Below are 25,430 nucleotides of genomic sequence, written 5' to 3'. Positions count from 1 at the left end.
GAACTGAATACATTATTGTTAAAGATGAACTGGCAAAACGGAATAATTTACTAATTTCACTACACAAACTTCATATGTCAGCTATAAGCTGTGAAATGAGATCCATTGCCGATTAAAATAATTAGACAAAATTATAAGCATATGAATTACTAAACTAAGAAATAGTAAAAATAAAACAATGTTTTTGAGTACCATAATATAGAAAACTAAGACAGGACAGAATACATATAGTCAGTCACCACAGGATTGCTAACACTTTTTTTTTAATTAAACCAAAATTATAAAGGGAAATTTACAATGTATATCACAGTTTTCTTTCATTTCTAGAGGAGCATCTGGAGGACACAGAAACAGTCTTGGAGTAAAATATGCTGATGTAGAAAGGATGATATTTGTGACCCATCTGTTGATTTTTCTAATACAGACTCGAACCATTAATACTCAAACAGAATTCATCTCCACTCCTGAAATGTTTTATAACCTTCTATTCAACATGAACACCCATCTGCAGCTATTTTGAAGCCGAGCCACTGTAGACAGTCTTTAAACGTAGGTAAGTTTGTTCAGTTATATAAGGATTTGCACCACGTTTTACAAAGTAGCACCAGGATAAAGGGACCAAACAGCTGAGGAGAACCAGAAATGCACCAAGAGGCTGGTAAACAGTGTCACAGTGATGAATAATTGGAAATAATTTTCTGAACAAACAATCGTCTATATGAGGAACTTGATCAATGTGCAGATTAAGAAGGAGCCAGGCAGCATCACAGTGAACAGGAAGTGGATCACAGAATGTGAGAAGGTTGAACTATGACCCAAATCCAAGAGCTGAGTGAACAAGATTTCTTTTGACAAAGGTTCAAGTTTTACGTTTGCGTCTCCTAACTCCCAACAAAACATCTCATTATTTTAAATCAAGATTTTAAATCAGTGCTCTCATCATTTCCCTGTCAGGACACGCGGAATGCTTCCGTGCTCATCTGACGGCCAAGATGGCATCATAGGACTTCCCGGTCCGGCAGACCTGGACGTTGCGGAAGCCCGACTTGTTGAGCATGTGAGTGTATTCGGATGGGGTGCGTTCCCTGCCCTGCGTCTGCACCAGCATGTTGAGGGAGAAGATCTGCGCCATGATGGACCCTCGTCTGTTTTCAAACAGCAGCGCCTCCACCAGCAGGACGCCCCCACCTGGCGGGAAGACGACAAAACACACTAAGCTGACCACAACTGTTCCGTTTAAATGACACCAGACTTCTGTAACTCGTGTTACTGGTATGGTGAACCGATTGTAGTTTTCTGGCCGATCATCGATCTTTTAAAGCCCTCATCTGCTGACTCCGATTCAAGCAGATATAAATTTTTTTTTATCTGAAAAGTTGCTAAATATAGCGCTAAAGTCTCTATATTGGCAACATTGTAACCTACACATGTGCAGCAGTGTTAAATATTGACCGATCTCCCAAAATTAAGAAAGTCACAGACGATTTATCGGCCAGCCAATGTATCGGGATGCCCTTGGTTATGGGGAAACTAACCTGGCTTACAAGTCTCATAGATCTTCTTCAGCAGCGCCAGGCACTTCTCTTCAGGCCAGTCATGAATGACTCTGGCCAACACATACAAGTCTGCACCGGGAATTTCATCGCTGAAGAAATCTCCTGCATGCAGAGGAGGGAACAAATCAAAGCAGATTATTAGTTCTGCTTTTCTCTTTTATTCCTTCTTTACTTTAGTATTTCTTGTACAGTTACCAAAAATGTATTCTGTCACCAAATTACTTCACATTTCTGATCGGATATACTATAAAAAAACCCATCCAGAACATGTTAACATTGTAACACATTGTATGTGTTGCATATTGTTTCACATATTTTCTGCTAGTGTATGTCGCTCAGGTGTTTTTTTCCAGCTTTAAGAAAAAAAGAGAAAAAGAAGGTCAAAGAATATGGAGACACAATCTTCTAGAATATTCTCAGTTTCCCCGGGAAAGAGTAATAAGTTGAGTTTCTGCAATACAATTATTAAGGTTTATTTAGTCTTGAGTTAAAAACTGTAACATGTTTTTGTCCTGTGACACAGCAGTACAGTAAAGCATATCTTTGCCATTAAAATAAGCACAAGTTAGCTAGCTAGCTAAGTTTTGTTTAGCTTAGGATAGAAAATTAATCCTAGCTAGCTAGCTAATTTTCAACTAGCTAGCTAGGATGGATCTAGAATTTTCTAAACTGGTGTTTGGATTAGTGTGGGGTTCACTTTAGCTGTCTTTCTCAATTTCAAAATCCATTTTATAAAGTACTATTTTAAATATTATTTAGCTTCCAAGATGTTTTTGTCTACCACACATTCCTATTCATGTCTCAGGAAACTTTTATTTAAATGTATTGCTTATGTTGAGATATTATATGCTATTTAAAAAAAAAAAAAATATATATATATATATATATATATATATATAGTAGATAAAAAAGAAAAATAAATCTGAACACTTCAAACCAGAGAGTGTTAAAGTAGGAGTTCAATAATGATCAATAATCTGCTTTACCTGACTGGAATGTAACGCCACTGTCCTCCTGTTTGAAATGTTTCTGAGCCGCTTCCACCACCTGCGGCAGGTCAAACACGGTGACGGACGAGGCGGGATACACTCTCGCCATTTCATTGGCCAGAGCTCCAGTGCAACCTGGGAGTTTTAGAAGACACAGCACAGATTTTTAAAGCCACCTACAATGCAGCAGGCGGTGAGAGTGGACGGGCGTCGGTCCTCACCTCCCAGATCGACGACCTTCTGGAAGCGGGAGAGGTCAAACGCCGTCACAATGTCGTGTCCGTCCAGAACCCAGTGACAGCTCATGATCCCCATGAATTTCAGCATCTCCTCCTCAGACCTGGGAGGGGGTCATTCTATAGTTACCACCAAACTGGTAACTGGTAAACCAGTGAAACATTTTAAGCAATCAGATGAGCACCAACCTGTAAATAGCTTGGAAAAAGTGGCCAGATGGAAGACCAAAGGTCTTTTCGTACTGGTTCCTCCCCTCCCTGCAGAACATGAAGCTTGAATGCGTTTTGTTCTCCCTGGCTCGCAAAAGTATTCACACCCCATGAACTTTTTCACATTTTGTCACGCCACAACCACGTGCTTTAATTTAAACCCAATTCTTCCCAAAATAAAGGTTTGGAACCCAGTGGGGGTCAGGAGTCAACAAGTGTAGGCTCTACTCAATTTGCTTTTTGCAGCTAAATAAAATATATTGTCAAGTAGATTTTGCATTAAACATTGGATACAAATGTATAAAATAATAGATTAGCTGTTAAGGTTATTGTATACATGAGTTTTTTGGTTTTTGATCCCGTTTTATCATGTTATCCATGAAATCAGTTTCCCTAGATTTTTGTTTTATTAAATAACCAATTTGTCATAATAACAAATTTTACTGGACGATATATTTTCCTTTCAATTATTACGATAAGCAATAATATTGTTAATTTGAGACCACTTCCAAGTAATATTTTGATAATGTCATAGTATTGTAACGTTGCCCTTTCAAAGAGCAAAAAAGTAAAGTTTTGTCATAATAATTAAAAAAAAAACACTTGGCACTGGAACTGGAAGATATTTTAAAAATCCAAAATAACAAACAGCAAAAAAAAAAACAAAAAAAAAAAAAATCAATAAATAACACAGAAATATAAAACACACACAAACAAAACTGTAATTACAATGATTATGATGTCTCTGTAAAGAAAATCACTCTTTTATCATCAGAATGGAAATGATCAAGCTCATTTTAATGTATCATGTGCAACACTTTTCAGATTTTTATTTGTAGGCTTCCTTTCATTTCATTTATCTAACATCCCAATAAAACAGAACAAAGTTTGTGGCTGAGCCAAGACAAAATGCATGAAACTGCATGTGATATGAAAGCTTTTGCCTGCTTTTCCCTTCTCCTGCTCTCACAGATGCTTATGTGACGCAGCAGCGGCTCACTGACCTGATGGCGTCCACCAGGTTGTTCCACAGCGGGTAGACGGTCTGGGAGCGGTAGATGATCATGTCGTGAAGAGATTTGGCGCTGCCTTTGGCCAGGTAAAGGTTAGCTACGTCTGTGCTGCTGTACAGAGCTGGGTTAACACACAAAGTCACACGGAAAGTTCCAGACCTGCAGCTGAACAGAACCGAACTCAGACAGAGAGTCAAGCTGAAGCTCAGCATGTTTACAGCAGGCTAAATTTTTGTTTTTCACTTTGAGAATGAAACCATAATATTAGGAGAAATAAGAATCGTTGTATAAACCAGAATAAAGTTATAATAAAATGAAAATGAGAATATAATATGACCAGAGTAAAGTTATAATATTACTTATTAGAAGCATGAAGTAGTAATTTTATGAGAATTTCTCCAGAAAAACAAATTAAATGAGGAATGTCGAGCTTTTTGTGAAGTTTTACTTTGTTTTGGGTTTTACAAATAAGGAAAAATGTCATCTTTTAACATATCGGCATCAAATTATTATCAGTGGCAGGACTTTGAAACGATTACGCAAATGACTTTGCCTATTTTATAATAATAGTGACATTAAAATTAAGTTATCGGTTATTGGAGGTCTTCCCGTTCCTCACCCGTCCCTTCTGCCGTCTCCACCTCCAGGATCTCGATGCCCACCAGGGCGTCCAGCAGCCGCTCCATCCCGTCCACGCTGGTGCCCAGTTCCTGCGCCACGTGTTGAGCACTCAGGGCGTCCTGGGACTTCAGCAGGAGGTCGAAGACGCCAAGCTCACAGGCTGAGAATATCACCTGAGGTCACAGACGTAGAGTTCACATCACCTTTTTGTTGCTTCGTGTTCAGGAATACAAGGTATTTACCTTTCCCTCTCAGCCAGTCACGGTTACCGAAAACACTCGATACCGAAAAAGTGATGAGGGATTTATTCTTAGATTTCTATTTATAGCATCCTTCAGATTCAGTCTTTGTTCGTTGATAGAAGTGTTTTTTTAAACAGTAGTTTTCAGACCTGGGGGAAATGAGTCAACACAGCAGAGTGGAACAAAACTATCAGATAAAACAAAAAAATAAATCATCCAACAGAAGTAAAACTCCTAGGCAGTGCCACAGATGGGACACTGGTTTAAACAAATCAGCAATATCATTACTGAAATGGGTAGAGGTTTAGCAACGTTGTGGGAAAAATTACCGATGACTTTCCATTAAAAATGGATTAAAAATACTCATTACTTGTGTTTTTCAGAAATATTGTTTATAAAATATCTGCAATATTAATTTTAAATATAATATAAATCAGGGTTTCTGTTTGTGTGTTATCACCCTGGAGGGTAACCAGGCTTTACTTCCCCCCTCCCCCACCAGGCTAAGTGTTGTTTGTTTATTTTAAATAGAGGTTTTATTAATACACCAATAACAGTGACGGTAAGGACGAATTAAGCTAGGTCTGTAGCTGAAGCAGTGAACTGGATGCTCAGGGTGGGGGGTGCACCAATTGCGCCGTCCCTGCGCCTGCCCGTTAGCCTCACATGCTGTCATTTCTACATAATATTTCCTCCAAATTACTGTCACTTTTTACATTTTTTTTAACACAAAACATGGTGGGCTGCTGGTGCACTGCCCAACAGCGCCCCCTACCACCAGGTGTAGCAAGTTTTCTGGGGGAAACCCTGTATTGTTTAGCTAAAAGACACATTTACATTTGACGAAGCATGCTACAAAAATGAGATGCATTTTGCCAAAAAGTTAGAACTCATGTACAGAAAAGAACTGTTCCATGGTACGCAACTCTGGAATTTAATGCCAACTGGTGTTATATTTATCTATAGTAACAATGTGAAACTACAAATAAAAACAATGACTTTAGTAAGCTGTAAACAATGCAAGCACCTGGTTGTGAACTGATTAAACGACATTATAGTTAATTATGTGTTTAGCCTAAAATTACATTTATTCTGCCATGTTGTCATTTTTTTTATTGATGCCATTTTTTCCCCTGTTGAACTTCTAAAAACTGTCTAAGAACAGCGGCAGCATTCCTGCAGCTAAATCCTAAACGGATCCTAAATAAACTAAACGCACCTTTTTAGCTCTAACCACAACACTTCCATTAGAATGAGGTCAAATGATTGAGCTGGACACTACAACCCGTTGACTTTGTTGACCTTAAGTCTGTTTATAACTAATCTGGTAGTGGTTAGGGTCATTGATCAGTCAGTAAACCCAATTGCGCACAAACTTTAACATCCTGTCCAGAGGAAGTTACAGCATCCCTCCAAAAAGGATGCAGCCCCCGCCCCCAGATGCTGCCCTGGGCAGTTGCCCATGTCGCCTATATCAGAAACTGCCACTGATCCTGGCTAATGTTTCCCTTTTTTTTTTCTCCAATGTTTTTTTTTTATTTTTTTAAAAGTTTTTATGGTTTCTTCCTCTCTGAGTGGCTGTTTAGTCCAATCTTACAGAATGTTTCTCTGAAGATGCTGGAACCTTTACCAGCCTCAGGTGGCATGTGCATGGTCTATTTTAATTTAACTTTCAGGTTCTTTATGGTAATACTTGCCCGGTGGAATAAAAACGTAAAACATCATGCATTGTAAATAAAGTGTCTGAAAATGTCTGAGTACTCTGATTGCAGCACATCGAACGGTGACATGTTTACCCATCACGCTGTGATTTTACCTTTGACACCCTGAAGCCGTTGAAATACTCCAGAAGTTTGAATGGGTAGTCCAGTTCACTCTGAGAGAGATGTTCTGCCATTGCTGCCCTAAAGAAGGAGAGACACACAAAGACTGTCTAACCGGAGGAAAGCAGGAGAAACAAAAATACTAAACACACACACACACACACACACACACACACACACACACACACACACACACACACACACACACACACACACACACACACACACACACACACACACACACACAAAACAAACCATACTAATCATTATTATTTATAACTTACCAAGAAAATTTCCCAAGCTGTCGTTATTTTGAGGGGGAAATTATAGCCGCTGTTATCATAGAATAATAATCAAGTCCCGTAGTTTGACTGAAAACGGGCAAGATGTCGGAGCTGGTGCAGCAGCCGGGAGGAAACAGGTGGCGAGTAAATAATTAGAGATGGAGGAGAGTCATTCCTGCTCCGGAGTCTGCTGAAAAGTTACCCAGAAAGCCGCGTTGGTTTTATAAAGCGGTGATGGTCGACGCGCTTTGGTTAGAAGTCGAACACAGACTCCCATAGTCAGTGCAGTGCCGTGTTTAACCGGAGCAGAGGGGAGGGCGCTGTGGAGCTGCAGTTGGTGATTAAGCAGCGACCTCAGGGCTGCTTTTTTTGTTGAGAAAGGACGAATCAGTGTATGGAATCCCTAAAGAGCCAAATAAATCAAAAATAATAATTAATCATATTTACACACAAATAAATAAAAATTTAAACTGCAAACAGATAAAAATATTGAATATTCACAATTTCTAGAAATATACTACATTGACAAAAAAAATTATAAAAATGTTGCTGATGCTTTTAAAAAGTCAGAAACAATTTTTGGAAACACCTAGTAATTTTCTCTTTTTTCCCAGTATGATAATAAATACAGTCTTTTTCTACAGTCCTTTTTTTCTAATTAGAAAAAAAAAACATTGACAATTGAAGCATGAATATTTAATATTTTCCTTAAACTTTCAGTATTATACTTACACACATTATCTTCATTTCTTTAGCTACAAATTCAATCTATTTGGTTTCACAATCCTCCTCTACGAGTTGTAGGATTAGGTGAAAGTTTAGAAATATTCTGTTGTTGAGATTATTCAGAATTTGGCTCAACTTGTTCTGCAGGAAAATGATCTTTTTCTTCAAGCTCTGTTGAAAGCACCATGGCAACCAGATGGCGATGATTTCGCCTAAAAGACCCACGATGAGGTTGCAGTAGAATGACGGATAATCAGCGCTCCACTCGCTCCTCTTGTCTGCGGAGAACACTTGGTATGTAGAGCGAGCCAAACATCTCTGCATCTTTTATCTTTATCTCCTTTTGTTTTTGAGCAACAATTTTACTGTTAGGAACAGAGCTGTTAGACAGTGTAAGAAAACATATGTAATCTGTACGACATTGGAAAATATCGATTATCTGTCCAAATTTTCATATCGGTGTATTCCTATTGGGTTGTAAAACCGTTGTTAAGAAGCAGCCCAATGCAATAACTAAATAACTAACATAACTTTCCAGCTAATATGAAGTGTTTAATGATGGATAACTGAGACTAAAACAAATATTTCCAATTTGTGAAACATTCAGAATAGGAGACCAAGCAGCACGTCTTCCAGTTAGTGGCTGTTTGTTGTGGCGCAAGTTACTTCACAGGATCATTGCTATCATCTTTTTTTCCCATGTTGTAGTTTAGCTTTTGAAGAATTTAAGTCCTTAAAGGTGTAATTTATTCTGCTAAAAACCAAATATGCCCACCTAAGCAGCTAAACAGAAACAGAAGTTAGCGTTTTATGTTACTAATTAATAGCAAGGCTATCTTGAAGGTGCTCAAGTGGAAAGAAAGGACACCTTGACTTGAAACGCTGGCTACCTTAAACATCATATACCGATGTTTACTAATGTTCAACACTCTGCAGGTTAGTTTCTCCATCAATCTAATTGGCAACAATGGAACAGAATATGGCCATAATAAAAATCGTTGATATTTTTGCAGGCAGCCACTGTGATATGTGACAGAAATTATTAAAAAGTTAGAACTGATAACAAGATCCTGATAGTTTTTATCATATTATCTACATGTTGCTGATATTTACACATTAAAATACTTTGGTCACTTCAGTTTTTACACACTCAAAAGTGGAGAATTCAACTTAATCTACGTGCCCCACTTAATCTGAGCAGAACTTTCTAAAAGTTTTTGTTTTTTTTAGTAGCGCATGAATCGTAATGTTATCCAGCTCATTTGGCTTTGTCTATTTAAATTAAATGTTCACTAGACAAATGAATTTGTCTCCTGTATTTGCAATAAAAAAGACAAGTCAAATAGAAAATATTAGGCGTCATTAACCTATAGCCAGTATAACTGTCTTGATATACTATCGTTATTAGAAACATATGAATTTAGTTTGTTTCCTAATTTAATCTAAGAGCTACATTTTAAGCATGTCGCTCTAAACAAGAAGCTACCTTTTTGCAATTTTAACAATAATGGCTTGTGGGTACAAGAAAACCTAAACTTCTGTCTCGGGGAACTAAAATATCACATTAGACTAGATGCTGATGCACCTTTTCCAATCGCGCATCTTCCTTCCACTCAATTTTCTGTTAATATGCTTGGATGCAGAACTCTGAATCAGCTTCTTCAGCAATGACCTTTTGCAGCTCCCCCTCCTTGTGGAGGGTGTCAATGAAATCCATCAAATCAGCAGTCTTCCTCTTGATCGTGTTGGCGACTGACCCATTGCGAAAGACCATTTAAAAGGTCAGGAAACATTTGCAGGTTTTGAGTTAATTTTCTAATTATGGTGTCACACTGTGACTTTCCATTGATGACTTCTGTATTTTAATTTTCGGAGACTCTGAAGGTTTTCATTATCTGTAAGCCATGATCATCAAAATAAGGAATAAAACTGTGAAGCTTTCTGAGATGACTGGCAAGAAATATTCCACTTTTACAAATTTTGTATTTTTTCAGATACTAATACATACTTATGCGACTAAAGCAACGTGCATTTTTTTTTTTTATGACTTCTTTCGGAACCTCTCAGTTGAGCCTCAGACAGACATGATGAATATTTTTGCATTATTAGTCTTTCTGCCTGAATAATCAGCAACCTGTCCAGCTCTACCACCCACTGGTTTACTGGAAATGAGGTCAAAGGTTCATCAGTGCTTCCCATTATGAATAATTGATTGTTTGATCTGCTTTTCTTTTTAGGGTAAAAAATAATCACATTAAATATTTTTTCACTGTGATGGCCAAATCCATGGCCACACTCTGAAGTCGGTAACTCTTTTATGCACAATTTATTTTTTCATTTAAACACAACACTTTAGTTTTAGTAAAACATTTATTAGTTGATTTGGATACATTTGTTCTTTATGTTGGCGCACACATTTAGTTAGCATGTGTATTTGTATCAACTTAAGTTTAATTTGTTTGCTTGAGACTGACCTTTTGTTTGTGTTTTGCCGGTACTTACCTGCCTTGGAGTGAAAGGACAAAAGACGGGGGTCACGGCTCAGCAGGCTTAAATGCTGATTGGACTACACCACTAGTTCCTGCTGGCAGGGGAAATTTGTAGTTTCTTTGTTTAGATAAGTTTTGTATTTAAGTAAATATTAGTATTTAAACTTTAATATTTTTGATTTTCATTTTGTGAGTCTTTAGTTTAGCCAAACTTAGCTGTACTGTTTATTTGTTTTTGTGTTTGTAATTGTATTCTGTTTAGTTACCCCTATTGTGTCTTAATTGGTCTGATCAGCCAGTATATAAACCCCTGTGTGTCATTTCTTTGTGAGGTCAGTTATGTTTGTTTGTGCAGCCAGTTTGTTTACATTTTTGCCTGAGTTCAGTTTTGTTTCTTTGACCTCTTTTATGAGCTCAGTTCATCTTTTTGCCATTTTTATAATCTTTGGGTTAAAATAAAAAACCCTATTTTTCTAATTAATATCCTGTGACTCCTCCCGTTTTTAACTCGGTTCATCACATTCACATAAAGTAACTTTTTTTCCCTGGGGATACTTTGTCTGATCCAGCCCCACCAGTGACTCCCAACTCTTTAAAAAAATAAAAAAAAAATAAAAAAAATCATTTTTATGGCACTAGTAGCCTTCATTCAACAGCAGCTTGAGAGGCAGAAGGCCAGTAAGAGAAAAGACACGGAGAATGTATTTATTTAGATCTGTTTTTTCTTGTCATTCTATTGAAAAGTAGTGGATTTCCTCCCACCCCCCATGGCCATATTCTGTGCATGCATCTTCAAATTCTTCCCATAGAATAAAATATTTTTGTCCTCTTTTTGCAAAGGTTTACCTTTTTCTTTATTTTAAAACCTAAAAATAGAACTAAAACAGTAGAGAACATTAACTGGAGCCCTGCCCCTAATCATTCTTCAAAATTATTCAACAAGTAATTCATTATTGACCTGAATATTGTCCTTTTAACCAAGGTGCGTAAATTAAACCATCTCCATTTCCCTTTGGGTTTTTATTTAAAATTTATTTGTAAAAATTTCAACTGAGTTTTCTGTAGGTGGTTTAAAGTTGATTTGAACCATTATAAATCAAATTTCAGACCTGTATCATGACAGAAAAGTACAAAAGAAAATGCTACATTTTATAAAATAGCAATGCACAGAATGAAAGTAGCATCGTATGGGTTGGCAGCAGAAATGAACAAATAGCAACGTTGTCCAGACAACTGGACAGCTAGCTAGCAAGGGAGCTAGTTAGCGCCTCAAATCACAATGCAATGAAGATGCACGCGACCCAAACCTTCACCTGACAGAAATGCCCCGCGAGAAAAATGAACATAGAATATTCGACACAAAATAGTCTCGTCACCATAAAAGATGAGACATGTGAGGCTGTGATTAACGCATTTAAGGCTAACTTACTTTTTTTTCTTTCCCCTATTGAATTTAAAACCTTTTAATTTAAAACCTTCCCAAGTAACCCTCTTATAAAGCAAATAAGGAGCAAAAATGTTCCATTATTAACCAAATTGATTTATTATGCATGAACAAATCGCTTTCTGCTTCTTTCACACGAACACAAACACACACACACACACACACACACTTGCACGCGCGCCTGACATTTAAATACATGTGGTGAAAACCTCGGGCATAGCTGACTTTGATGTTGCACATGCTTTTAATAAACGATACGATATATTTACAGGATAAGCAATGTCTACGAACAAAACTCGCAAGAACAGCTCCCGGTCCAATCCTGCAGCATTTTTGCAACACCTTTAGAATCACTTGATTTATTTTTGGAGAAAAAAAATTCACCCACATTCAAAATGAACTATAGAAAAAAAAAAAGTAAATGGGGGGTTTTTGGCCAATACGACATAGCATTATATGTATATGGAGTTCATCCACTACATAAATATGGCAGTAACACTGAGTAATTTATTGGGTCTATGTACAAAGTTTGTGAAGTGGGGAAATATTACAGTCTCTGCACGGACGACTGACGCAACAAATGCCTTTAATGTCTGAGGGGGGGTTGGACTGAGTCTAGGGGGGAAAAAAAACGGACACCTCCATCCTTCCGCTTACCTTCTGTTAGACCCGTCGGCGCTGACGCAACAAACAAAATAAGGCACGATTAATACTTGGACCATTTTCAGGGGAAATCTACAGACTTGCAGCTGGCTTGTGAGGCATGTAAACAATTTGTCAATTGATTAGGACTGCCTTATCACCTTCCCTTTAGCCCCCCCCCAAATCAGTGATTTAGTCCATCTGATGAGATTTAAAACAAGCTTCGTGTAGCGAAGACCTTTGACCCCCGCCCCTGCAATGAAATATGAAAAGAAAAACAAAACAATAATGCTGCTGGAACACTGTCCCCTCTATATGCTACTTAACAAATACAATCACATGGTGACAAACGAAGAAAACTAGTAGTGCATACACTACAAACACAACAGATAAACGCAAAGCCTGCCAGACTGCCCTTGGTTAGGCCACGGATCTGCCCTCTCATCCAGGCAGGGAGATGGTCTGAACAGAAATTGAGTTGTGTGATTGATTGATGAGCTTCTCCCAAAGCTGAAGCGGATTCGTTTGCTATGTGGCTGAACCAAAGATTAAAAGAGAGAGAGAGAGAGAAGTGCTTCCTCCCCCCGCCCCGCTCCACTGATTATCCCAGACCAGACAATTCCCGACTAACCTCCAAACGAGCCGGTTTCGGACTAAAGTCTAACGGCCCCCCAGAGACGTCTCAGCTGTCTAATAAAAAAAAAACAAAAAAACAAACAAAACGAAGAATAAAGCAAAAGCTCCTCAAAGGCTTTCTGTTGGCGCTCATCTTCGTAGGATGACGCGGTGAGAGAGAGAATGAGAGAGAGAAAGAGAGAGAGAGAGGAGGTCTGGTTGTCGAGACTTTACTCCTTCCCACTCCAAAACAGCTGCAGCACCAGACGGATTCAGAGTTTCAGTACACAGACAGGGACTAGAGAGAGCAGTGACCGGTGGATGGACGGGGGCCGGGACGATGCGTGGAGGGGGTCTGGTGGTCCGGGGCGGTCAGTTACAGCTGTTTAGGGGCTTCTGACTTTGGTACGAGGGATGGGGACTGCTCAGTCGTGCTTCAGGTGGTCCTTGATGTCCTCCTCGTCCGTGTACTCTGACGGCTCCTCTCCGGGCTTCAGCAACCTCCCGACGTAGTCGTATTTTTCTGAAAGCACCCGCAGAGACGATTACCGACTGATCTCCAGTGGAGCTTTTTCAAGGCAAATGTTTAGGAAGTCAAACGGTTGGGTTGAATATTTTCAACCAAAGGAGCCAAATTTAAGAGTTTTCACTTAAAAGCTCGCTTGACTCTCAACAGGATGTTGAAGCAGCAACTTAAAAAGTTCAAACGTCTCCCGGCTCAACATTATTCTGTGAGGACACCAACCTGTAGCTGCTTGAGTCGATTTTAAACTGTAACCACACACCTGTCATTTAAACACACACTAACCTCACATTACTATTAAAGGCTTCAGTCTAAAATTAGCCACTAATACCTCACATTCAAAATTGAGGAAATGTGAGAATCCAGGTCTCTAGTGGTTAAACGTACATTTCAGTGAACTGTAGTCTGTGGCTCATCACTGACGGCATATTAGGGCTATTGTACTTTTTTTTATTTAAAGAAATGTCTTTATTTTAAGTACTTACTAAGTAAATTTCTAGAAAAACTTGAAAATTTGCTAGGAAAAACTCAGAAATTTCTAGATTTATCTCAATAGTAAAAAAAAAAAAAAAAAAAAAGGGAGATTTTTACAGAAAAGCATTTATCAGTTTTAAAAGTCAAAGTTTTACATTTTCCATTTTTCAAACTCTGAAAATTTCTGAGTTTTTTCTAGCAAATTTTGAACTATTTCAAACTCAGAAACTTGCATGGTTTTTGCGGCAAATTTTTTGAGGCAGAAATGTACCTTATTTTTTCTATCTGCAACAGATAGAAAATGTATTATTTATTACAATAAATAAGTGTCACACAAAACAGAAATAACGGTTTCCGTTTCAAACCCGTTCAGGCTTATGCAGTGGAGACGTTTGGACTCTGAACAAAATGGACGTCGTTGAGAAGGAGATATTTCTACCCATTGCTCGTGTCACCAATCTAATACTTCCATGACGTCCACGTGAACGTACCCCGGAACTGCATCTCCCACTCCCTCACGCTCTCCATCTGTACGGCGGTGAGGTCTGACAGGTCGTCGTACTCATCCCTCAGGGCGTCCTTCTCTGAGCAGAAGGTGGCCAGGCCCCTCGAAGCGTCTCGGCCGGCGAAGATACCGTAGGGGCCGTCTGCGGGAACCGAAACACAACGGCCACTGTGAAGAACACTTCATGCTTACCATTTAATGAGTTAAAATGGACAATTTCAGGAAGATTATGCCCTCTAATATCCTAATAAGTATAACTGAGCTGTCAGAGCTAATGCTGCCGCCAAAAAAAAAAGAAAGAAAAAATAAAAGCATAAGTTACAATGAGCTCAATTTCCATTCTGATGATTCATATTTTTCAAAGGGCAATTTTGCTCACAAAGACTAATATATTTTATTCATGGTTTTGTTTCCAAGTAGTTTTTGTTTCTTTTTCGTTGAGTTTTATTTTGGATATTTATCTTCCAGTCCCAGAGTGCAGTGTTATTTACAAAATTAACGTTCGTCAGTCTTTGAGAAGTCAGACTCGCATTATTATGACGTTATTGATATATTACTTGAAAATGGCCTCAAAACAACATTACCATATATTAATTACAATTGCCGATTATTAAATCAAATGTATTATTGTAACAGACCTAATCAGATTTTGCACAAAAAAAAAGGAGAAAAAAAAACATTTTCCACTAAAATCTTACCTATGTTGCTAAAACAGACTTAATATTATTATACCACATGTAGTTTAATTTCTTACAAAATCGTTAGTATCTATTCAATAATAGTTTTTCAAAGCAGAGTTTGTAAATGTTGCTGTATTAATTTCATTTGTAAATATCCGTTGCATTTTTAATGATCACTTTGTCATTTTATTTAGACCCAGTTAAACATTAATAGATTCAACTAAAACCAAATTTAAAGCTGTCTAGAAAACAAACACAGGAGGAAATAACCCTGGTGTGTTGAGCACTCGTTCACTTCCCTCACCCGTGAGTATGTATGTATGTATATGTGTGTGTGTGCTGCATCACCTGTCACTCATACACCTGTTTCTTGCTTAAAGCTGTTTGTGTAGTGTGGAAACTAAAGGAGTAAAAACCACAAAGTGACACTGAACAGCTTTCAGTGCTATTCAGCGTTGAATAATACTGAAAGCTGTTCACCTTTTCAGATGCCAAAAGGAGAAGTTAACTTAGAAAAAGAGGCAGAACCATGACTGAACAATTCAGCCATAAATTCAAAATAAATGTGATCTTTATACATTTCTGGTCATATTATCATATCTGTCTCTTTAAGAAACTCCTGCTCTTTCTGAAAATCCACCTTCATCACAACATGGCTCCTCTATTAACCCTTTAACAATGTTTCTGCCAGCGTTGTGCCGAGAAGTAGCTCATATAATGAGCTCAACAGGTGCTCAGTTCCACCAGGAGTTTGCCAATTGCTGCTGGCTAGTCTGAAGGAGTTGAGAGGGGAGAGCTACTCTGTGAGGCGGAAGCTCTGAAGCGTGGGAACTGCAGCTCTGAGGAGGAGCTGTGTCTTTAAGGCGGAGCTAGGTCCAACCAGGTGTTTTGCACAGCTGAATGGTTGCCATGGAGATTAAAGGATTTCTCAAACATAAATGGAAGAATCAAAGCAGCACTCCAGGTATGTTTTTGATTAAGGAATAACATCATAACATAATGTAAAGCTAAAAAAAATTCTGCCCCTTTAAAACGATAGCTGTATGTCCATAGAGCAGCAGGCTAACAACTAGCTAATATTAGCACTGTTTACTCCCATTTTTCTATAAAAATCAAATTGAGGGGTGGATGAAATGTATACTAATAAAAACAATGTAATAAGAATATTCACTTAGAAACTTCCACTAAAGTGAACGCTTATTGCAGAATTGTTAAATATGTCAGAATATGACAAGTATGTCAAATTCTGACAAAAACATACAGTATCCGCCCTGTGGTGTTTTAGCCCATGTTAGTTATACACTGATAATCAAGAAAACGCAAAACCTTCATAAAAGAACATCACTTAAAAAAAAATAAAATAAAAATCCAAAGCATACTTTAAAGGGTTAATCCTGTCAGTGCTGCCGAGAGCTCTGTGAATATACATCATAGTTTTGGGGGTTTTTTTGCATACTGCAATGACTACCCAGAAGAATTTGAGGTCAACTATAAAATTCTGACTGTTTCAAAGCTGCAGGGCAAGTCTCCAACCAGTCCTGCACCCCAGCCAGATGGGTGGAGGTGGGAGTGGCTCACCACACCCCCGAAAAGCCCATCTGTAAACACAGCTCTGAAAGGAGAGCTGTGATAAAGACGCACAGGCTGCAACACCAAACATTCAAATCAGGACTTTTGTATGCAAGTAAACTGAGAAATCTTGCCATTTGAAAAGTAGCGAATACATATTGCTTGTGATTAGACGTTTTTCTTGTGAGTCATTGCTGAAACCTTTATCATCTTCCACAAACATCACCTGACTGTCACAGGGAGACGCTCCGGCCCTTTAAGTTTTTCTGTGCTTTAGTGATTCAGGTCTGCTGGACTAACAAGCAAACTAACATAAGAAACTGCTGGAATCGTATCTGGACGGTTCAATACAGACCCGACAAGATGACATGGTAGTCGGTATTCATTTTGCCATTTGCCTAAACGGTTAAGCTACTGAATTTAAAGACTTTGTACTACGATTGATCTGATGTAGATCAAAATTTAAATCACATTGAATGGTTAAACTTGAACTAGATTACTGTAAACTCATCAAATTCAGCCCTGTTTCCACAAACTGAATAAAGCTTTCAGAAATCAAAAAGTCCATTTTACAGTCAGTCACTACTGTAGAATAATTAAGTCCAGCTTTGAGTTGTATTAGTTTTCAAACTAAACTTTGTTTAAGGTTATTTCAACACACTTCAACCCTTTTCTTTCACTCTTTTGAGTTTTCACAACAGGAAAAAATAAAAACAAATCAAAAACGGTTTTCTATGGCCTGTCATTCTTGTTCAGCACTTATCAAAAATCAAATCTTGTCTGTCGTTTTCATATGGAATGAATATGAAGACTTCGGAGCAGCCTACAGGTAAATTGAGATTCTAAACCTGCAAATCAGGACTACTACTTCAGAGTAGTCCTGATAAAAAATTCTTCTGAGTGACGAACTGATGTGTAGCAAAACAAACTGGCCTCTTTAGCAGTAACAACCAACCAAATCACATTGATACTTCACTTTATACAGAGCTAAATTCAACCTTTCCTACACAAATCTACCCCCCATGCGGTCCGATAAACATTCATGTTCACTATGTATAGTTTTAGTCACTATACCAAGCGGGGAGACTGACTACACAGCCTAGCTGCTCCGTATCTACAAGCATGTCAACAGGCTAGCTGGCTAACATTAGCATAATAAATTATTACTACTAACATTCAGGTCCTAACATATAACTGCCACTGTAAAATGTCACAGCTTAACTGACGGTACATGCAAACTTGGGGGGAGTTGTTATTGTTACAAGTCACGAACTCAAAAGCTACGCTACCAAGCTAACGGCTAAGATCCCATTCAAAACACACAAAGCCAAGGAGCTAAGCTAGAGCGGTTTGCGCCCAATTTTTGGTCCAGAAAGCCTCACTACAGGCGGCAACGTGTCAACCAACTCCGCTGTTTTAGAGCCAACGTCCGCAACCCCTTCTTCACCTTTTCCGTAAAACTTTCTGCCGCTGGTCACGTCAAAAACTTTCATGTTCACGGCCATGAGGATGCGGGGGTTCTGGACGCCGTCGTACTCCTGCAGCTGCTCTAAAGTGAAGTCCCGTCTCCTCATCTTGGTAAGCATCGGGGCCTCGCCGTCCTCGGCCCCGTCGGATACGAGCCGTCTGCCCCACCGCCGGTACACTACTACACAAACCGCCACAACCAGAACCAAAATGCTGATATTCAGCAACATTCCGCCCAAGCCGAGCGTGTCTAACCAGTCCGCCGCCCCCTGCCCGCCGTTTGTGCCAACTAGTCCGCTCCAACTGAATCCATCGTCCGCCATGCTGCCCAGTTTGCGCCTACCCGCCCCTGGCAAGATGAGGCGTTCAGGTGCCGTCGGGAATTCCAGAACCACTAGTTGAACAAGTGTTCAGTGTCGAAAATTGATGATCCGGGACAAGAGACCATCAGTGACAGTTAAGCGCGCGGTTTTCTTCTAGACAGAAACGGCGGGAATCTTCTCCTAGAAACATAGCATAAGGAAATAAACGATGCGAATGGCGGCACCAAACAAAAAGAACGAGTAGACCTTGAAGGGGACAGAGTGGTAACAGAAATTCTAAAATTTTTGCTCAAGTTGGCACGAATTTAGAATAATGTAAGCAATAATGATCAAATGAAACAAAAACATGCCAACTAAAACACAAAATAACACAGTCGATAAAAAAAACATACCTAATAAAACCTAAGATTTGAAAGTATACAGCAGACCATTCCATACAAATGAACATAACAATGAGAACGGTGAATTAGTGACGAATTTGCCTAAGAAAGTAGTGAGACTTTTTTTTTTCTAATTGAACGTTCTTATTTAAATGTAGCCCAATTTTACAGTTGAATCTATTTTTACCTGCATGTTTCTTCTGACTGAAAACAACATTACTGTTTCAAAATGTCCCAGCTAGAGTCCGGATTAGATTCTGATAGAGGCTTTTCAATCTCAAAAGACTTGAAGATCATCAGAAATATTTTCAAAAATACAAGTGAAACCATGCATATAGCTTGCCAGTGATGGCATAAACAAATCACCAAAAGAAGAAACATGTGATACTCACATGCAGTATCACCATGTGAGGATGTGTTAATTCAGATAGAACTAGGGTTCTACATAAAATTTTGAACTGATCCATTTACCAGTGAGTTTTAAACCAAGACCATGAGGTGTGAATTCTGAAAATGATTTTGGTCTCACTTTCAGCATTAAAGTGAGTCTGAGCTTTTATGCAAATTTTACAGAAAACCTAAACGACTGAGGACTTTTACAGGGTAAAGTTAGTGAACATTGCCAAGTCAAAACGTGGTGTGTGGAGGGTTTGTGAAATGCACAAAAACTGACCTTGAACATATTTATTCACCCGCAGATGTAAACACTCTATTATTCTGACCAAGACTGGTGAAAAATGCCCTCATGATATTTGACTGAACCAAATCCTCTTCTGAGTCCACCAAATGTGCGTTTGATATTCTATAAATGTACCGACTGCAGAGATGTTGATCGATTTTTGGAAACATTTTGTGATATCTCTATTACAAAAACAACAATTTTCTGGCTTGGCCATGATAACATATCCATGTGAGCATTTCAAATATCTTCTCTGACTTGTTTGTGTGTTTGGAGATCCTAACTCAACAGGGAAAAAGTGATGAAGAGGAGATTAGAGGCAGACAGAGAAAAGATAGAGAGAGATCTACCTGATGACTATCGATTCACTCTGGCTCTGCCCATGAATTTTGGATGAGAGTATGAAGACTTATCAGTACAGTCTGCCCATCACTCTGTATGCTTGGTGGCATCACAAATGTTAATGTGAAAATAAATAAATCCCACATGGCCTCTTGCAATTGTACAGGATGGCATATAAACAAAAGGAGCACATTTTTGCCAAAAATCTCAGAAATTTTCTAGGAAAAGAAAGGAAATTTCTGAGATCCAGAAGTCAAAAATTGGCTTGGAGAAAAAAAAAAAAATCAGAAATTTTTTTATTGATCTCAGAACTTATCTAGAATTTTTTTTAAGCTGTTGCATTTTGCTACTACTTTATATTGTTAATTATATTGGCGTGATCACCAATAATTTTAGCAATAAGATACTATTTACTTCAATTGCCATCTGAACGATTAATGGGGGGAAAAAATGCAATTTAGGCTCCCTTGAGAGGATAAATTCCCTTTCAGAAAGATTTGAGTTGATAAAAACTTGTTTTAGTGATTCTGCTGTTTTGAGTACATGTGTTGTCTGTAAGCTGTCTGACCGTGACATCTGCCGCGCATCTTCTGTCTCTTCCTATTATGCGGGAAGATTAAATTGTTACTGTCTCGCCATCTGATGCTGCCCATAGATAGTAATGCCGTCTACCAGTTAGCTTTCTAAAAATGAGCTGCTGCGATTTCTCGTTTACAAAAATAAATACCCTACCTGAAGACAGCACAATCATGCAAAGTTAGCTTAATAGTGTTTTTAAAATAAATATTAGTCCAAATACAATCATGTATTAACTGACACGTAATAGACCGCTATCTGGAGATCACGTATTCACTGACGCAGATAGAAGCAACATCATTCATTAGTTTTGTTTGCAAGTAATTATTTCTCCATTTAGTTATTTGGCACATGTTCAAACGTAGTAGACACGTAAAAGGAGTTTTATAAACTGAGAACCAGAAAGCTAGAAATTAATCCCCCCCCCCCCTCCAGCCCAGCATTTCTCAGTAAAAAACCCCCAGAACCAGTGGCGGAGCTAGACTTTTAAAGTTGGGGGGGCCAAGACTACGTCTGGGGGGGCAAAATTTAAAATGTGTGTGCGCACACACACACACACACACACACACACACACACACATATATATATATATATATATATATATATATATATATATATATATATATATATATATATATATATATATATATATATATATAAACTAACCAAACTGAACCAAATATTCAGTTTGGTTATTTAAAAAAATAACCAAACTGAATATTTGGTTATTTTTTAAGCCCCTCTGTCATTTGACATGTTATAATTAACACCTTTGACTGGCGCACATGGAGACATGATAGACTTTTATGCAAAGAGTTCATCACAGAGGAAACTAAAATCAATCAAATAAAAGATCCTTTCTGAATATCATCTCATGGACAATGAACTAAATGCGTCTTTCTGACCGGGAGCTGACAGCGTGTTGAAGAGTTATGGACATCTTGGTTAGGAAGCTCTGATTGGACAGGTAATTTGACAGGTAAAAATATTTCGGGTCGGACCAGAATTATTTGCCTGATGGTGGTTCGGGCTTCTAATGAGTTTACATTTAATGAGTTTGGAGCACACAGAGAAAACCTAAAGAGAATGTTATGATCTACTTATTGTAGTTTAAGTAGAGGAATAACAGCTGACTGTTGAGAGAGGAAATATATTAAAGTGCAGATCCGTTAGGCAGAAACAAGCGCAGAGCGCTGGGCAATAAATGCGCATAAATGCTCCACGGTTACGCTCCAATTAATCACACATGAGATGACAAACGCAAAATATACAATATATAGTTACACTGCTTACGTTAATGTTTTAAAAACAAAACCACTAAAAACTTAACTGAGTTAATATGTCAGATTCCCTCCTCAGCCTCGTCTTGATAAAAACAGAGAGCAGTTCGCTGGTTTCTGTCCAGAATGTGATCAAGCGCAGCTGACCACTTGGTGCGCAGACAGTTGGTCCACAGTTCTCTGTTACAAATTGGAAATAAAATGATTTTTTTCTTTGACGGACAACGAAAAAATTCCAGCGCCACCTCTGCTCCAAACTACGAACATTGTCGGCCCCTCTTCGGTTTTTTCTCTTTTTTGCGGAGGATCAATAAATAACTTATTGGTGTTTTACCATCACTACCAGGTATGAAGTGCTTTAGCCTTTGAGTTGCAACCACAGCGCAGTATAACTGAAACATCCAGGAGAAGAATATCAGCTTGTTATGACAAAGGAGGCTGGTATCGCGCCTGATCTAAATCTATTTATTTATGTCACATGGACTTATATAAAGTTTTATACATTTTCTTTTCATATATTTATTATTGTTTTTCTTCTTTAGATATTAGGTTGACTTAGAATGATTCCAAATAATGTGCAGGAATAACCTGGTGCTGTTACGTCAATCATCTGGGGGGGCCACTGGGGGGGCCAATCAGATGACAGGGGGGGCACTGGCCCCCCCTCTGGCTCCGCCACTGCCCAGAACTAATCCAAATTAAGAGATTTAGGCTTTTTATGTATCCATTGGAAGGAAATTTGAATTTTTTTCATTCCAACATTGAGGTTTCTCTGTATATTTAAATGTCTACAAGCTTCAGTAGTCTTTTTTTTTTAAATACTTGCCTATCATCCACTTGCATGGTATAACATCACACTCGGTTCATGTGTTCATTTAAAGAATAAACAGTAAGTCCAGACAATCAGACTCAACTGACTTCACTGAGGTGTTGCTGGGAAGAAAAAGTTGCCGATCAGGCTCAACGACTTCGAAAAGAGCAACGCAGGACAGACGACGCAAAACAAGTTTGTACAATCAGACTTATTTTATATTTTTTTTGCATTTTACAAGTCAAGAACATGCAACACTTTATTCTGAAACACTCAAAACACACTACTGGTAACAAATCACTTCTTCGAATCAAATGAATAATGGAATAGTAAATGATTTTTTTTATAGTATTTACATTTTTTTTGTTTAAATTCAACTCAAACCTTTTATGTCCAATGAAGTAAAGGAAAGTTAACATTTAAAGTGCTCTAGAGCACCAAGCCTCAAACATAATATGAAGTAAACTTTAAGCTAAAAATATGCTGTAGTTTTATGACACTAGCTCACACCCATAATTCCAGCAGAAACATTTCTTTTTATTTTTTTGTATTATATTCAATGCACAAGCAAGTAAAAACTGCAATGATCGCCTAAGACTATTAATTCAATCAAGTCAATGGAAAAAACAAAACAAAAAACAAAAATAAAACAATAAATTAAGCTACCTCTGGGTGTAAAATGGGACTTAAATCTTCCCAGAAAAATAATGGGATAATTTCTGCAGCTTTTTAATTAAAAAAACAAAACAAAACAAAACAAAAACAGTTTAGATTAGTTGTGATATGTAGCAGTCAGGCTGAGAAACACCTGTTAGCCTCAGGGTCAGTACTTCTCAAATTCATGACTGCACCCGTCAACCTGATTGTCACCATGGAAACTGTAGACGTCGGGGCTGGTGAACTTGTAAAGTAGCGTTGCTTTTAGAGTCCTTCCAACCCCGAACAATAAGGAAGACCTTTTAAAAAAAAAAAAAAATCTAATACACTCTTGACATCATGATGGATCAGATTTAAGGCACACAAGACTATCTGCCGTATCTCTTATCTTGGCAACCTACAATCACAGTTGAACAGCTCTTTAAAAGATCCGAGCGGTTTACAGCGATCAATGTACTCAAAGGAGTTTGGCATCTGAGAGAAAGAGAGAGAAAAAAGGCAAAATGCGGGGAATGCATTTTTTTTGTTTGTTTTGTAAACGTTATAAGCTGTCGCCGGGCAAACAAATTCAAGCTTACTGCCTACGTTTGCTTCCTTTAAAACTGAAATGCGCCGATAAAAACAATCAAATTAAAGTCAAGCTCGCTCGTTCGCTCAGCCGCTTCACGTCCATGCGGTTCGCTGTGACCTGAGAGCGGCTGCCGCTTCTCTCCGCTGGCCAGGAGCTTCATTTGTTGGGGGAAACTCCGTCTTTCTTTGCTGCTCTGCTGTCGGGTTTTTTGCCGGGGTTGGACGGCGCTTTCTGGGTGCTGTCTTTGGCCGAGCTATGTGTGGAGGCGGAAGACAAGGCGGCGGTCGGTTGGGGGGGCACGTTGGCGGATTTGGAGGCCTGCGCGGGTTTTGAGGTAGAGTTGGAAGGGTGTCTTCGACGCCTTCCTTCATCCCCAGCCGAGGATGACGGATATCTCCTCCTGCCGCCCTCTTCTCCCATTGGAGGCTATGGGTGAGGATCACAGTTTAAAATCTGTGACGATTGTCTATTACTGACGGGAAATAACACTCCAATCAGAAGGAAGAGGTCTCAAACACTCACCACCACCCTGAAGTCCTCCAGTTTTCGGAACTTTGAGAGGTGCTCCTGCAGCTTCGGGTCAATGGGCTGGTTCTTTATCCTGGAATACTTCAGGAAGGCCCAGAACTTCTCCAGTCCGTACAGCTGACCTACAGGGAAAATAACAATTATCTTTAAAGGGCCAGTGTTGCATATTTTTCAGGGACATGGTACCATTTTAAAGCACAATCAAGAGACTATGTTAACCTGAGCTGTTATAAAAATGCTATAAGTATGACTTAGAGAATTGACTCCTTAATTTAATGCCTTGAAATTGGGCCTCTGTCTCTTTAAGAAGCTCCTGCTCTTTCTGAAACTCTGCCTTCAGGAAGTGATCACAACATGGCTCCTCTACAATGTTTAATGTTTTTTTTTTTTACCAGTGTTGCATTAAGAAGAAGCTCCTATAATGAGCTCAGCAGACAGGCAGGTCCACCAGGTGTTTGCCAATTGCTGCTGGCTAGTCTGAAGGAGCTGAGTGGGAGAGAGCTGCTCTGTGAGACGGAAGCTCGGAAGCTTTAAGGCGGCGCTAGGTCTAAGCAGGCGTTTTGCACAGCTGAATGTTGCCATGGAGATTAAAGGATTTCTCAAACATGCATGAAAGAATCAAAGCAACACTCCAGGCATGTTTTTAATGAGGGAATAACATTATAACATGATGTAAAGATCAATAAAGTTTATTTTACATAACACCAACCCTTTAAAGTTTCGGACAGTTCTGATGCACAACCGTAGCAACGAGATGTAGTTTTTAACATATGGATCAGTCCTGATATGGAAAAAAAAATTCTAGATTGGGTATCGGTGACAATGTTGCCGATCCATAAGGGCAGATCTATTCAGTCTAATTCTATGCTTTGTGCTCTGAGTGACATCATTCTTTATTATTAATTTTACATTAGTTTTAGAATTCCTAATTGCACATTCTGAACCATTTGAAACAAGGTTTGTTACAGTTTAGTTGTTACATATTTGACCAAAGTAGTCAACCTGTTGTTTTTATCAGTTTATTATTTATTTTTCCATTGGCTGTTCTACTCCTAATTTCACTGACTGGAGAAATGAAAGTTGTTTATACATGTTTGACCAAGCTAGTGGAGCTGTTGGTGTATTTCAGTGAGCTGTTCCGGTGCAGAGTTAGCAGATACATTTGTAATTAAGT

At 38.6% G+C, this 25,430-nt stretch overlaps 3 protein-coding genes and 1 long non-coding RNA gene across 10 annotated transcripts in view; 1 reads left to right on the top strand and 3 right to left on the bottom strand.

The window, feature by feature from the left end:
• Positions 1-246: 246 nt before the first annotated feature.
• On the bottom strand, positions 247-7,263 carry asmt2 (acetylserotonin O-methyltransferase 2). Its single transcript, XM_081603353.1, has 9 exons — positions 6,975-7,263; positions 6,684-6,771; positions 4,624-4,798; positions 3,996-4,125; positions 2,971-3,039; positions 2,767-2,885; positions 2,543-2,680; positions 1,536-1,658; positions 247-1,188 (listed from the first exon to the last, which is right to left on the bottom strand). The coding sequence occupies exons 2-9, from the start codon at positions 6,762-6,764 to the stop codon at positions 977-979; spliced, it is 1,047 nt and encodes a 348-aa protein (XP_081459479.1). The 5' UTR covers positions 6,765-6,771; positions 6,975-7,263; the 3' UTR covers positions 247-976.
• Positions 3,989-14,536, top strand: LOC145550026 (uncharacterized). Its single transcript, XR_014085867.1, has 3 exons — positions 3,989-4,090; positions 4,652-4,859; positions 14,261-14,536. It is a non-coding gene; the product is annotated as an uncharacterized LOC145550026 (long non-coding RNA).
• pgrmc2 (progesterone receptor membrane component 2) lies at positions 11,709-18,657 on the bottom strand. Its single transcript, XM_008398772.3, has 3 exons — positions 18,089-18,657; positions 14,379-14,534; positions 11,709-13,413 (listed from the first exon to the last, which is right to left on the bottom strand). The coding sequence occupies exons 1-3, from the start codon at positions 18,429-18,431 to the stop codon at positions 13,316-13,318; spliced, it is 597 nt and encodes a 198-aa protein (XP_008396994.1). The 5' UTR covers positions 18,432-18,657; the 3' UTR covers positions 11,709-13,315.
• A 4,039-nt stretch (positions 18,658-22,696) lies between these two features.
• The window catches only part of larp1b (La ribonucleoprotein 1B), a 34,161-nt gene continuing 31,427 nt past the window's right edge, over positions 22,697-25,430 (bottom strand). For all 7 annotated transcript variants that reach the window (XM_081603107.1, XM_081603109.1, XM_081603110.1 and 4 more), the window contains 2 exons: positions 24,251-24,378; positions 22,697-24,154 (listed from right to left, as the gene is read on the bottom strand). In XM_081603107.1, coding sequence (XP_081459233.1) covers positions 23,885-24,154; positions 24,251-24,378 — 398 coding nt within the window. In that variant the 3' untranslated portion in view covers positions 22,697-23,884. The remainder of the gene's footprint in view (positions 24,155-24,250; positions 24,379-25,430) is intronic.

Source organism: Poecilia reticulata, chromosome 22, assembly GCF_904066995.2.
Source record: "Poecilia reticulata chromosome 22, P_reticulata-male-v2, whole genome shotgun sequence".
Lineage (NCBI taxonomy): Eukaryota > Metazoa > Chordata > Actinopteri > Cyprinodontiformes > Poeciliidae > Poecilia > Poecilia reticulata.
The sequence above is the reverse complement of the archived record's forward strand: the minus strand, read 5'-3'. Positions and strand labels throughout refer to the sequence as shown.

What these genes read in the sequence shown, in the direction of transcription:
- pgrmc2 (XM_008398772.3), bottom strand. Translation starts at nt 18,431, where the DNA reads ATGGCGGACGATGGATTCAGTTGGAGCGGACTAGTTGGCACAAACGGC. An exon ending in CAGAAAGTTTTACGGAAAAG is followed by an intron (nt 14,535 to 18,088) that starts GTGAAGAAGGGG and finishes CGGTTCCCGCAG; the next exon opens with ACGGCCCCTACGGTATCTTC. An exon ending in GTGGGAGATGCAGTTCCGGG is followed by an intron (nt 13,414 to 14,378) that starts GTACGTTCACGT and finishes GGGTGCTTTCAG; the next exon opens with AAAAATACGACTACGTCGGG.
- asmt2 (XM_081603353.1), bottom strand. Translation starts at nt 6,764, where the DNA reads ATGGCAGAACATCTCTCTCAGAGTGAACTGGACTACCCATTCAAACTT. An exon ending in ACGGCTTCAGGGTGTCAAAG is followed by an intron (nt 4,799 to 6,683) that starts GTAAAATCACAG and finishes CTGTGACCTCAG; the next exon opens with GTGATATTCTCAGCCTGTGA. An exon ending in GAAGGTCGTCGATCTGGGAG is followed by an intron (nt 2,681 to 2,766) that starts GTGAGGACCGAC and finishes TAAAACTCCCAG; the next exon opens with GTTGCACTGGAGCTCTGGCC.